Below are 15,090 nucleotides of genomic sequence, written 5' to 3' on the forward strand. Positions count from 1 at the left end.
CCTTGAGAATGCAGCCAAACCTCAAAGGGGAGGCCCACATGCCTTTGCACTCTGCAGCTTTCCTGCCAAGAGGTGGAGGCTCACCTTGGGCAACCCCTCCCCTCTGGTAAGTGTCACTGTTGTAGAGAGAGCTTGATGTGGAGACTGAATGTAAGCGGTAGGGGAAAAAAAAAGTGTTTTCTTCTCCTATCACAGATTTTCAGGGGGTCCTGTATCTAGAGATAAAAATGAACCCTAAAACTCTCACAAATGTTTGAAGTGGTGGGAGATAATGAAAGATCTCCAAATGATATACTGCTGCTGTTTGATCATTGAGAAAGTGACAAGAACAGGATATTTGTGTGGGTGACAGCTCTTAGCTAAAAAGTAGCCCCTTGCTCTCCCTCTTGGAAAAATGATGACCCCTCTTTTTTATCATAGCTAAAGGGTTTCTGGGTTGAGGACTGGGAGAGATTCCCAGTGTCCATCCTCATAGCAACTGCAACCCCCCAGCCACCCAAAATCTAAACCACCTGTGCTGAGTCAGTGTGGTGTTGGAAATCTGAGGATTTTTGTGATTTGCACAGGTTAAACATCAAGTAATTATCCACTGGATGAATGAATTTGATGCAGGAATTTTCAGCCAGACCACAATCTGTTTCTAAGAGAGTTGATAGAATTTAAATAATTTTTGAAAAGGATTGTCTCAAATGCTTGGGATAGTTTCTCTCCATTCTCTCTCTCTCTCTCTCTCTCTCTCTCTCTCTCTCTCTCTCTCTCTCATTCTCTCTCTCTCTCTCTTTCTCTTTCACTTTTTCTCTCCAGACTGGAAATACATGTTTGAATAGGAAAGGTCTCCAGTTCCTAGACCCTTGACTATTCAGATGGAGACTCTCTTGATTTCCTTGTTTATGGTGCAATCATTGTATTTTTTAAAGAATGACTTTTCATCATGCAATGTCTCAGTTGAACTGAAAGGCTCATAGATCAGGAAATTTGGACCTTTTTTCCTTCCTTTTTTCTATCCTCCCTTCCCCTTCCTCCCTCCCTCCCTCCCTCCCTCCCTTCCTTCCTTCCTTCCTTCCTTCCTTCCTTCCTTCCTTCCTTCCTTCCTTCCTTCCTTCTTCTCTCCCTTCCTCCTTTCTTTTCCCTTTCTCTCTTTGTCCCTTATAATAGAAAGTGTGTATCATATCGATAACATTTTTAGAAGCAGGGCTACTACTAATGAGTACTGGCTTAATGGAAGCATTTGCAAGAATGAATTTCCCGACTCCGCTGGATAAGTATGAACCTAAGGGGCTACAACAGCATTCACAGTGGCTGCAGATCTTCAGGTCTGCTTCACCACAGATTCCAGGGGCATTAAGAAAATCACAGGTAGTTATTTTCAGGCCCTAAGGGCATTAAGAAACATGAATATGGCCATCTTTATAAGTCTCTGTACACCTTTTTGTCAGGTCCAACTTGTCACCAAAATAGAGTACACAACTAAGAGTTTAAAAGAACTTAAAAGAAAAATTCTTAATAGGAGACAGATTAATTTTTACCATGAATTATCTCCCCCATGGGGAGAACCCAACTTCATCAATTTTCTCCCAATTATCCCCAATTTTATTCCATAAACACCCCATCTGAGCTACAAAGAGACAGAGTGAATATGCTGTGTGGAGACTGTGGAAGGAGGTTGCAACCAACAGTCCAGGGGTCTGATTTGTGTTGAGTTTGTTGGTTTGCAGTAGCAAATAGGATCCATCTTTTGGCAACTGTGAGGCGTGTATATCAGTACAAGGTAATATCCTAAAAGGATCCCTAAAGATGCAGAAAGTTACAAAGTACAGAGGCCTCCGAACCAAGTCTATTCCTTCAGACAGAAATACCCAAAGAAAAAAATAATTAACACTCAGACCACAGTCTCATAGTAGGGACACTATGGTTTGTTTTCCAAAGGAAGTAAGGGGGGTGGGGAATAACATACAAAACACACAATGTAACACATGAAAAAATGTACTGACCAGCAAGCTTTGTTAAGATCCAAATGGAATTTCAACATCTGAGGAATAAACCAATATGAGGAATGTGTTAATAGGGTTTCTTCCCATGCTTCGGCTTCAGAGAGAAGGCTGATAATTTTTCCCTCTAGATTTTTGGTTCTGATGACTGACATAAAGGCAAAATGAAAAATTTACCATTTGGATCTTTTAAAGCACAATGCCGATCAAGGAATGTAAAACAATTTTTAGGTTCCTTTTATGCTCTTCTATGAGAGACTGTATTGCCATTTCCAGCTACTAATGGTGAAGCTATTCTGTCTTTTCACATCCATATTCATTGTCAAGATGAGCTTGTTCATGGTAAGCAAGTGGCTGTGAGTCATCAGGCTGGAGCCATTAGTCATACACAGAGAGGCAACGTGTAATCTGGTTGGTTAATTAGAACTCGCAGTGAGAAAGGCCAAGTATCATTTCACAGCAGATCGAGGCTTAAAGGTTTTTGGTGTAGAACTCTGTAACACTGCTTTTCAAGATGCACACACATATGCACATGTGTATGTATACATATATGTATATGTATGTATGTGTGCCTATATACACACATACATATATATACTTATCACATGTGCATGTGTGTGTGTTTTATATATATATCCTCCCCCCAGTAAGATCTGGCAGCTTTCAGAGTAGCAGTCACCAAAAACACTCTGTTCACACAAGTTAACAAGGTAACAATGGAATGACTTCTAAATCTTCGATTTATCAAAAGAGAACTAAAATCACAACATTTTTGGTTATTTTCTCTGTAAGTGCACAGTGAACATTTTTTACAAAATGAGAAAACAGTGCCTTAGTGATTTAAATTATAAAAACAACAGCAGGAACTATTTTCTACAGCATGCAACACTATAAACACAGTGGGGTGAAGCCACAGTGAGCCTTAGGGAGGCCATCCTGACATCTGAGTTTGTCAGCTCCCAGCCGAAGCCTGAGAGGTGATAAGGAATGCACATGAAACCATTGTCTGTTCTCCCTTCCATCATCTTCAATACACAATTGTGTTTTCTTTCAGAAATCCATACCTAAAATACTCTCTCCTTGTTAATGTATTTCATATTTATCTTTACAATATAACGATTTCCAACTTCCCCAGAGCAACCCAAATCAATGATTGCTGTACATCACATGAGGGTAGAATGAGCTTTGTGACTTATGGGCTAAGTCACCAGTTTCTTCCTAAGGACATTCTTTCAACTTCCTTTGGCAGCAAATTATGCATATGGAGAAGGAGTTTTCCAGGAAAACCTGGAGTTTTAGCTTTTTAAAATATGGCTTTACTAGGAATATGGCAGATTCTTAGATGTAAGAAGTCCTCTTCTCCCAATGTTGGGGCAGGAAAAAATATATATTCAAAAGAAGAGCAAGAAAGGATTGGTATTTTGGTACATATTCCCATGATATGTGAAACAATGTTCTCTAGTGTTTCTGAATTGTCCCTGACAGGGCTTCCTGAGGCTAGACAGACCCTTTGATCTGCTTGGGTAGTCATCACTAATCTTTGGAACTAAAAGGTATTGCATTGGAGAACCTTCCATGGCAGGAATTTCTTGCCTGTTTGGCAATGCTTATCACCACAGAGAGTGGGAGTGATTTGGCTAGTTGGCTGAGAAAGAGGGAAGTTCCGGATGGGTTGGTTTTTATCAGTGACCACACAGAGTCCTGGGTAGAAGATTGGAAACCACTCCAATGGGGCAGCTTTGTGGCAGAGGGACACTGAGGTGATTCTGCTTCCCTGGGAAAGAATTGGTTCAGTCCCTCTATTCTGCCTCAAGAACTCCATAACTGAAACTGGGCTTTAATGGCATTTTGAAAGGCAGGTAATGGAGAGATGAGGATCAGCTTCCATCACAGGTATGCCTTTCATAACCTTTGATGGATTCACTTCCCTGTACTCCCCAAAGAATTTACATTTTCTTTCCACAGTAGGTCCAATAAACTCACAAGAAAAGCTTATGATGTGAGATTATGCCCTAACAATACCTTAATTAAATTATGGGCTAGAAAAAAATACTGGTGTTTGAAAAGGTAGTGAAAGATTTTTTTTTGGCATTTTTGATCTGAAAAAGCACATTTTTAAGAGCATTGCTAAAATCATTAACAGTCATTGAATGTTGGTAAATATTACAGTATATATATATACTGTAATATTTATATATATATATAATGACTCTTATTTGTGCTTGTTGGTTGTCACAGAAGTCTCCATCACTTCTTTTTAATCTCCTCCTCCTTCTCCCCTCCTGCTTCTCTGTTTGAATTATATAAATATTTATGGTTGTGGAATTCTATTGGTCTTTCTTAGCACTTGTGCATCAGGCACTCTACCACTGCTGTAAGTGAAGGTCCATGGGAGAATTCAAATTGAGATCCGTGACATCCAGAAAATCAATGTTGAAGATGCTGGGCCCACTGGTGGTGAGGGAGCTGAAGCTCGGTGTGGAACTTGGTGGAGTGAGATCTAGCCACTCCATGGTTTCCCAGGGAGATTCGGTGAAGCTTAACGGCAGCCCATTGCTGTCCACAGAAGAAGGTGAAAACTGAGTGTGCATTGGGGAGAGGGGGCCTGGCAAGATCTCGTGTGCATTGAAGAGGTCTTCTGCAGCCTTTCCTGAGAATCCATCCATCATGCCATCAAAAGAAGGCTCCTCACTCCCAATTTTTAGAAGGGTGACATCGCTCACCTTTCCTAAGGGGCTCTGGGAATTTAATAAGACTTCAAGGTGCTCATCACTGTCTGTGCCATAGTGATCAAACGGTAGCTGGGCCCCTGAAGATGCTTGTTCAAAGGAAGCTGAGGGCTTGGGGAGGGCAGCAGTAGGGCTTCGGGAAGACCTGGGCATCTTTGGGACTTTTGGTAGACATGAATGATCCTCTCGGGCATCTGCGGGCATTTCTGTTGTTAAAACACAATGCAAAGTGTCAAATCACTTCACATAGAGCACACCACACACTGTGAATCTTTGGAATGAATGAATTACACTTAGATACAGGAGACGGATCTGCTTCTCTGGTCATTGCTCATCACCCTGTCTCATCCTAGGCTGCTCTATATATCCCTGATTCTTCTCCCCACCTTCTGCCCCCAGTGTCTCTCCAAATCCTTTTTTTCTGGAAATTTCACTCTATGTTTGTTAAACTCTCAAAGTAGTTTCCTTTACCTGCTCCTTCACTGACACCTGGCTGTTCCCTGAGGACACTGCATCCTCTGTTACATCCTCAATGTGGGCTCATTTGCTTCAGAGGCAGAAAGTGAGTCTTCCTAGGTGCTACCTGCTGCCACTCTCTGATTGTCACTCCCCGCCTTCTTATAACTCCTCAGTGGTTTTGAGAGTCATGCTGCCTTCCCTGCCATCCCACCCTACCCCAGCCACCTGGCCACTCTTCCTCATCCACTGAAAACTATTCCTTAGTTTATTGTCTTTTCCCCACATGAACTCTTGTCATTCCATGTAACTTCAGCATCCTCAGAAGTGACCCATTATCCACCTCTCAGTTTCTTGATACCACAATTGCCTTCAATTTCAGTGAGTCCTTTAAGCTCACTCTTGGACACATGCTGGACCTTGTCATTTCCAAACACTGCATTCCCCTGAAAGCTCAATTTCAAACAAAATTTCCCACCTTCAATCCATCCCCTCCTTTTTCTACAGCTTACCCAAGGACAACAACTTCTCCACCACTTGGAGTCACTCCAATCTACCGACACTATTTTATCACCATTCATCAGTCCCTTCTGGTTTTTATTTCTGTGCTAGTCCAGGCAATATACTCTGGTCCACCTTTATAATTATTCTTTTATAAATATCCTCTATATCTTTATACCTTTCTCCTTCCACCATTCTCCCCTGACAAAATCCCACACTTGGGTGAATCTTACAATCTGTATTTTCTGAGCCTGCCCTGGATCAGTTGGACATTGTAAGAGGAAAGTTACACAGTGAAGCTGACTAGTTTTCCTTTAAATCTATGGTGGAGGAATCTACTGTGTTTTTCTAGAAAATTCAATTAATTCATGAATGATTCATAACTTTCCTTCTCTCAAATCCCTCATGCTCCCTTCCTGCACATGTATTCTTTGCTGACCTCACCACACATTTTACTTAAAATATAAAGGTGTCTGCTTTGAACCTTCTCACCTTTCCATCATAAAACTTATAAGGATACCCACATCTGTGCCCATCTTTGCCTTCTTCTCTCTTGTTACAGTGGAGGACCTCCCTGTTCACTCACTGTGAGTCTGCCTTACTAGACTGCAGACTCTACAGAGGTAGGAACTTGGTCCAGTGCAGCATGAGCCAGCCACCTGGACACTCTTTCTCTGAAACTTTGTGTTGTTATTTAAGGGTCAGACCTGAGTTTTTTTCCTTTCTATCAACACCTACTCCTTATGTGACCTTATTCATTAGTATGGTTTCAAATCTAAGCATATACTATGTAATTTTAAATAAATAAATAAGGCAAAAATAATATGTTGATAATTTTTTTATTGCTAGCTTGAATGATATTTAAGCATGAATGGACCATCCAATGGGACATTACTAATTGAATTTCATTTTGAGTAGGTGGCACAAAAACTTGCTTTATCTGCTTATTCTTCTTAATTAAGAAGGTATGGACATTGACATTAGAACAGTAGAGAGAAATAGTATAGCAAGAAAAACATTAGGGAAACATGAAACCCATTAAAATGATTGGTGAAAGTGTTCCCTGGACAAAGAGACAAAGGCAGTGAAGAATCATTCACTAATGCTTTCCTTCATCTGCTCAAAGTGGACAGGAAGCTCAGATGGAGAGATCACTCTTCCCACAGAGGTTTAGTCTTATTTACAGTAAGCATCCGAGTTTGCTCCCTAGAGGACATGCAGAAGCAGAGCATCACAATGGTCAAGGCACATGGCATCTCACCTCCACTCTCAATGAGGACATCCAGGAGTTCGTCCATCTGTTGACTGCGAGTCATCTGCTGTTACAAATTAACCGAAGGAGGACAGAGAAGTCAGAAGGCAGCTACCTCTTAGATAGATCATTAGAATAAGCACTACAGGCTTTTGAACTAGACTTGGTTAGTTGTATTTTTCACTGTGGTAAAATACACAGAACATAAAATTTACCATCTTAACCATTTCAGAGTGCACAGTTCAGTGGCATTAAGCATGTTCACATTGTTGTGCAACTATCACCACTATCTGTCTTCAGAACTTTTTCAACTTGTAAAAGTGAAACTCTGTCCCCATTAATCAACAATTCCCCATTCTCTTCTTCTCCCAGGCCCTGGCAACCACCATTCTACTTCCTGCCCCTATGAATTTGACTACTGTAGATAACATATATAAGTGGATTCATACATAGTATTTTTGCCTTCAGTGACTGTTATTTTTTTTTTTACTTAGCACAATGCCTTCAAGGTTCATCCATGTCAGAATTTCCTTCCTTGTTAAAGGCGAACAATATTCATTGTCTGTCTATATCACATTCTCTTTCTCTTGGGAAGCAACACTTGAGTTGCTTCTACCTTTCAGGTTTTGTGACTAATGCTGCTATGAACATGGGTGTAACTGGGTTTTGGCCCTTCATCCCCCTTGGAAGTGAATGTGGCCCAAGAATGTGGCTCATATTTCTCTAGTTCCTCATTGGAATAGTTTGTGGAACCTGTCGACACTTGAAGGAAATGGACCCCTCCCTTCTGGCTCATTGGAGTTAAGTGGAGTCTTATTTATGGAAGTCCACTTTGCTTGGCCTTATTCTTTTCTTTTGAAACTGTGAAGGATCAGTTGATGTTCACAGATATCAGGTTGAGACACAGATTGATGTCACTCCTCTGAGGCTGCAGTCCCAATAAACACAGGTGTCAATAATCAATATGGATGGGAGCACTGCTCAGAGAATGAGTCATTTGCCAGCCCAGGAGGATTCAATGCCTACACGGTCTGACAGGTTATGTGAATGGTCCAAATACAGAACAAAGGAGAAGGGTAGATTGTAAAATGCATGTTATGGTTCAAGGAGGCAGCAAATCTTTGCTTCAGGTGATTGTTTTCTAGCAGAATTGTGGCCTTAGTATAGCTAGATCCCCTAATTTTTCAGAAATAAAAAGCCTACATGTTGCATAAAATCTCCTAATATTTAAAATACTTTCTAAGCCAAGTGAAACCTGATGTGATGGTGGGGTACTAGTATGCAGGAGACAATGCAGATCTTTTTTTCTGCAAAATATGAAGGGCTAGCCATTACTTGATACCAACTCAGGCCATTCGGAATGTAAGATCATTAATTGCTTCTTTTTTTACCTTTTATTTTGAAATTTTTCACACATAAATGAAAGTAGAGGATACAATGAACCTCCATTGTCACCCAGCTCAATAACTGTCAACATTTTGCCAGGAACAGTGAAATCTGAAGCAGGAAAGGACCTTACAAAATGTCATTCTGACTGTTAGCATAGGTTTGAGTTGTGCCCAGACAAGGTGCTAAGTGCTACATTCCTTGCACCCATAAGAGGTGCTAAGTGCTAGAATCATTCTAAAGGAGATATCAGCCCTATTTTGTGTCAGAGAAGTTGAGCATTCCCAGCCTTAGTGGCAGAGGCAACTGTTTGGTGGCCCAGCTGGCACCAAGTCCAGCCACCTGGGTGCCCAGACAAACCTCTTCCCTCAGCCTCACACAGCTTATGTATACATCAGCACCCTTCTATAGTTAGCACCTACACACTCTGTCCATTCTGGTGGGCAGGCACCAGATGCACTTGATATTGGAACCTACAGGCATGAAGTCGTACCCTATAAAACATGGTCCCATGTAGCCAACCCATTCTTCTATAAAGAACAATTCATGTGGCTACCTGCTTTACTGCATCTTCATAGGATGGAGGCTGTGTTATCTCTGGAACTGCTGAAGTTGACTTAGAAAATGTTGGGGATGGAATTGAAAACTTTGGCCCTGACTTATCAGAAGAGTGTAAACCAGCCATCTGTGTGAGCAAAATGCAGAAATAGACAATCAATTCGTGAGTCAGAAATGGGACTACTTCTGTATTAGGAATTACATGCTAAATTTTGGAAAAATTGATTTGAGGGTGGAAAGGAGTTAGCACTTAGAAAACAAATCCAGTAGGTTAACAATAGTGTATATCACCGTGCACTTATTTCTGGGGGCATCTTTCATGAGAACCTCACAGATTCATCTCTCTCTAAGGTACACCCTCTTCAATTAGGAGAAAGCTTGATGAGGAGAGGAAATAAAGTAAAAGAGTCCAATACAAAGAAGTCCATCACCCCAGGGGTTTCTGGAGTAATTTATCCTCCAGGCTGTTTCATTCCTAACTGGGTATATTTGCAGAGAGTTGGGGGTGCTGCTGGGGAAATCCCTTCAAGAACCAGCCTTGTGTACTGTAGGTGGTTCTGTGCTCTGCCTGGGCCATTTCGGGGTCTCTGTTTTCAAAGGATGCCTTGTCTGGCTTGTGGCATGTAGGACTTTTGTGTCATGACCATTTGCTCCTTTTTATCACCTCTTCATTGCTTCCTGGAACTCCCCGTATCCTGGGACCTTCACATCCCTGATTCTTCCATCTGCTGATATGTACCATCTCTTCCTTTTACTGCACTGTGACCCCAACTTTCTGTATCCTTCCAACACTTGCCACAGATCCACATACCTCACTCTTTCTCCAGCATTATTTTTCCACACTCCCCTATTCAATCTTCAGCTTCACTGAAGCTGGTTTCTTTGCCATGCCATGCAGTGTCACAAACATATGGTGGTCATTTTTAGTCATCATGACTTCTGGAATGATCCCAGGAAATGATCCATTGGAGTACCTGGGCATCCCTTTGAGACCTTTTCAAGGGTACTTGTTTCTATCTAAAATGTCATTTATGTCAGCTTTGAACCTCAAAATTGGGAGGACAAAGGCCACAGAAGAAAGAAAATGCAAAGTTGACCCCAAGTTTAACCCTTTATTCATGTGCCTACCTTTTGCTGTACACCTGGGCTTTTAGGACATGGGTCTCCCCCAGTACCATGCCTGCTGTCAGCTGGAGCTCCAGAGAAAGGATGGTGGCGGCTGGAAGGCTGCGGAGAGAAGCTTGGAGGATGGCCCTCATGCACTCCTGAGCTCTGTAGAAAGAAAGAAGCAACAGATTAAATGCCCACATGTGGTGTGTTTGAGAGGAGCCTTACTGGTTCTGGTGTATTATCTTAAATTCTATGACCAAAGTCTCAATTCCAGCTGTGTATGTATCACCTTCTGCTCAGAAACTTGCAGTGGCTCTGACATATCCACAGCATAGGGTCTCCACTTCTAGCCAAGGTTAGTGTTCAAGACTTTACACAATCAAGTATTAGTGCCTTCTGCACATTTAAATTCTGCTAATTCTTCTATGAGCTTTTCTGAGCATGCCCTGTACATTCTACCTCCTTATCCCTTTTTCTCATGATATGCCCTTTCCCCGACTTTCCTTTTTCAACTCTACACTCCTATTTAAGTTCAACCCCTTCCTAAAGCCTTCCTGGACTTTTCTATGCCTTCATGATCAATCTGCCACCCTTACCTCCACCACAATGTCATAAACACAGGTCAGTAATGTTATCTATATTGTTCAACATCTTTTTGTCATGTAATCATTCCTGTCTTCAAAGAGTGCTTTGTAAACCATAAATCACTGTATAAATTTGGATCTTCTTGAGAGTATCTACATCATTAGAGTCTAATGCCTTATGGTCCAGCACTGAGTAAAATGAGTTCTTTTGCCTTGGTTGCCCAGGACACAACACATTTAATAAATGTTATCAATGATGATGATGATACACTTAAGCCCCAACACCTCCCAAAGTGCCAATTAAGGGTGAGCATCATTAATTTGAATGTGTTATTCTACTAGGTCTGTAAAAATATATTCTCATTACCTATGGCCACACCTCATACTCCCAGCATAGAGAATATTCAGTGTAAAAAGAGCTTGTATTTTATAATCAGATAGTTCCAGGTTCGTGCAACCCTGGGCAACTGGCTTAACCTCCATGAACTACATTTTCCTCAGTGGCAAGTAAAGAATAATGACTTGAAGCCCAAAAGATTGTTGTGATGATGAACAAGATTGCTCATATACATGCCTCATAGATATAAATATATATAGACATAGACATAGATGTACATACATTACATAGACATACATATAAATGGCAGGAATGCAGTTAATAAGAGTCTCATTCCTATTCCCTTTCTAATGATATAGAGCTCAGAAACTTTTGATAATATAATTTTCTTTCTCAGATACACTCAAATAGAGGCTCCTAATAATTCTTTGGCTTCATAGACAAAGCCAAATCTTCAATGATGTCCTTAGTTTAGTCTTTGAAATAGTTCCCCTTCTAGGCCATCTCCTACAATTCTCCTCTCATTTCATTCCAGCCACACTGGCCTTCTATCTGATGCTTGAACATTACATGCATGCTCCCACTTCAGGGCCTTTGCCCTAGCTCTTCCTCCTTTGCTGACATGCTTTCATCCCAGATAGTCACAAGGCTTTCTCCATTACTTCCTTCAAAGCTTTGCTCAAGTGTCCCTGGACTTTTTACTTAAGGTTGCAAACTTCCAAACTCCTCATTCACCTTCTTTGCTTTCTCTCCATAAGATATATCATCTTCTGATACATTATGTATTTTAGTTCTTATTTTAAGTTTGCTGTCTGCCTTCCCATGAGGATAGAGTTTTGTTTTGTTTTGTTTTGTTTGTTTTGTTTTGTTTTGTGTGTGTGTGGTTTTTTTGGCTAGTTCAGTACTAGTCCCCAGAGACTAAAAAAGGGCCTGGCTTGGCACACAGTAGGTGCTCAGTAAATGTTTATTTGCACTTTGCAGACAGACCACCACACTGAGAGAGCAGTAAGGTCTGTTAACTCCCCATTTGGCTCTCTTAATGCATTGCTTTGACCTAGGGTAAGGAATCCTGAAAACAGGCTTTGGCAATCTATAGCCCTGTGAGTCAAACTTGTTTTTTTGTAAATAAAGTTTTATTAGAACACAGCCACATGAATTTGTTTATAAGTTGTCTACAGCTGTTTTTGTGCTATAGGGTGTAGTTGAGTAATTGTGCCACAGACCATAATGCTCACAAAGCCAAAAGTATTATTTAGCTTTGTACAGAACTTCCCTGTCTCAGAGAAACCAGTTGGTCTACTCTGAAGGCCTGAGAGTCTTGGTGTCTGGGAGTTGCCGTTGCACTTTTGATAAACACTTCCCATTGACAGTTCCAACATCAGCTCTTTTGTTTTCAATTCTCACCTGAGAATATGTTTATTGATTTGAGAGAGAGAGAGAGAGAGGAACATCTACACAGGCAAAAAACATTGACCAGTTGCTTCCTGCATGTGCCCTGACTAGGGGTGGAACCTGCAACCTAGGCATGTGCCCTGACAGGGAATTGAGCCCACAACCTGTGGTACACTGGATGACGCTTCAACCATTGACCCTCCCAGTTAGAGTGGAACATCAGTTCTTTAGTGTTGCAAATCTATATCCCATTTCCAGTGGGAGGGGTACATTGGGCATGGAGCAAGGAGTTCTTACCTGTGCAGTACACCCCTGGGTGCTGACAGGTGAGGAGACCCTGTGCCCTTCTCCTTGAGTGCCTGAAGACGAAGCTAGGAAGTAATGGTTGTTTGGTGAGGGGGGCAAACTAATATGCTGCGGGCTTTTCACAGCCCCAAGTGGCGAGTGCTGCGGAGAGCACTGTGGGCTGAGAAACGTGGAAGAAAGAACGTTGGTTTGACCAGAGGACTCCACACAGTGGTTGCTCCCAGGGGGCAGGAGTTGTGGAGCAGCTTCACATGCCTGAGCTGGGCTGTCCGAGTTGTTGCTTTGTCTTTTCCCAGGCATTTGTTGGGATGCAAAAGGGCAGCTGGAGACAGCATCTTCCTGCTTGATGGGGGCTCCCAGGAAGGGCAGCGGCTTCTTCTCGGAGCACTTGCTTCTCTTCTGCTTCTGCAGCTGCATGCGCAGCTCCTCCACATGCCTCTGCTCCTGCTGCAGCTTCCAGGTGAGCTCATTGATCACCTTCTGCTTCTCCACCAGCATCTTGTCCTTCTCGGAGTCCAGCCCATCCAGCTCAGAAGGCACGCTGCCCCCGTTCAGGCTGCTCACAAGGCTTTCCTCCGGGCAGAGGTGCACAGGGGACGGGTGGAGGCCGAAGGAGGGTGACCCGTCGTTGAAGGTGTCTGGCAGGGACCCAGCCATCGATAGGTCGGACGAGGCAGGTGAGATGGGGGGGCTGGAGCTGGTGCTGCCGAAGTGGTAGAAGCCATTAGACAAGGCGCTGGTGGAAGGGGAGGACTGGTAATTGGGCAGGGTGTTGGTGGGCGTAACAGGAAAAGTGACGGTCGTTATATCGCTGAAGTTGGGCACGGGGTTCCCAGGACAGTCCTGGAAGGGCCGAAGCCTGTCCATGAGGGCTGTCTTCGTGCCTGACACTGGCAAGCCTCGTATTCGAAGCTGTTGTCTCAATTCAGAAACCTAAAGAAAGCAGGACACTGTTAGTGTGCTGTTTAATGATGATGTCTTAAGAAATGCATTTATTATTACATTAACTTGAAAACATCACAAATGGAATTTCACAATGTCCATGTCTCTTTTTAGTAATTCTTTGTGATTTCCTCCCCTGCACCCAATATAGATCAGTTTTGCACAATTTTAATAATGCTCTTAAAATATGTCATATACCACATTTTCATGGTTCCAGAATCAGAGACAGAGCCCAGAAATGTGGAGCTCAAAGGAATGACAGAGGCACCTACTGTACTGCCCCGCAAGCTGCTCCTGGCCCTTGTCCCCATTTTACAGATGAGAAAACAGACGTCTGCCTAAGTTCAGACATCAGGGGCACCAGTCATCCTGAAACATGCTGACGCTCTGGTGCTCTGTCTCCTACTCTCCCCACCAGCATCCTTTTCGTGGGTGGTTCTCAAACCTGAGCAGGACCAGAATCACTGAAATGATATGCTTCTATTAAATTTTTTAAAATTATTGACTATTAAGAGTTATGAAAAATGTTCATGTGTTAAACAAAAAAGCATGCCAGAAATTTATGCTCATATAATTATTTTAACACAATTATTTTAAAACAAAATAATGTCCATGTGCACTTTAAGTGTAGAAGGAAATATAATCTGTAATGCTATAAATGAGTCAACTATCTTTTAAAATACTCTTTACTTCTCTACACCCTATTATATTTCAATAATGAATATATATTACTTTACACTCAGCTAAGTTATTTTAAAAGGTCTGCAACAACTTACACTGCCACAAGCAATAAATGTGCTCTCCTGCCTTCCTCCAGTCTTGCCAGTATTGTTTTTATTATTTTCTTTTAGATTTGCTGGCTTAAAAAAGTACAAAATGGCAACTCATTGTTTAAATTTTGAATTAATTAAATTAATGAATTCTGTATTTATTTTTAGAATCTGTTCTGGCGCTGAATAACTTAAACTACATTATTAAATATTGCAGCTCAAATTCTAAAATAAAATGAATGCTTGTTGAGTGCAGTTTACCTTAAATTTCAGAATGTTTGGGACAAAGTTTTGTACATACCTCTTTCTTATATACATTGGCGTTTCAATCATTGAAATTTTAAACCACTTATAGTAGAAAATTTCAAGCATACATGAAAATAGATGAAAAAAGGTAATAAACCCCATACACCCATCACCCAGCCTCAACAACCAGCAACTCATGCCCTCATGCCCAATCTTGTTTCATTTATGTGCAAACCATATCTTCCTTTATGCATTCTGAATTATGTGGTAGCAAATCATTTAATTTAATCTGTAGATATTTTGGCATTTATCTCTAAAAGATTGTGTACTTTAAAGAAACACAGATATAATGCCATTATTACATTTAAAAATATGAACCATTATTTCTTAATACCCATCGAATGTTACTCCAGTCTTTAAGCTTCCCACTCACTTTCACATTCCCTTTCTCTCTCTCTTCTCCCAGTTTGTTAGAAACTGGATACAAAAACAAAAACAAAAAAAAATGGACTGGGATATTACTGCTTTCAAAT

General features: G+C 41.5%; 1 protein-coding gene across 1 annotated transcript in view; it reads right to left on the reverse strand.

The window, feature by feature from the left end:
- Positions 1-1,140: 1,140 nt before the first annotated feature.
- The window catches only part of MYOCD (myocardin), an 87,890-nt gene continuing 73,940 nt past the window's right edge, over positions 1,141-15,090 (reverse strand). Inside the window, exons 10-14 of the mRNA XM_036032966.1 lie at positions 12,591-13,532; positions 9,999-10,142; positions 8,869-8,997; positions 6,936-6,993; positions 1,141-4,923 (exon numbers count right to left, since the gene is read on the reverse strand). Coding sequence (XP_035888859.1) covers positions 4,352-4,923; positions 6,936-6,993; positions 8,869-8,997; positions 9,999-10,142; positions 12,591-13,532 — 1,845 coding nt within the window. The 3' untranslated portion in view covers positions 1,141-4,351. The remainder of the gene's footprint in view (positions 4,924-6,935; positions 6,994-8,868; positions 8,998-9,998; positions 10,143-12,590; positions 13,533-15,090) is intronic.

The sequence above is a fragment of the Phyllostomus discolor genome, chromosome 8 (genome assembly GCF_004126475.2).
Source record: "Phyllostomus discolor isolate MPI-MPIP mPhyDis1 chromosome 8, mPhyDis1.pri.v3, whole genome shotgun sequence".
NCBI lineage: Eukaryota > Metazoa > Chordata > Mammalia > Chiroptera > Phyllostomidae > Phyllostomus > Phyllostomus discolor.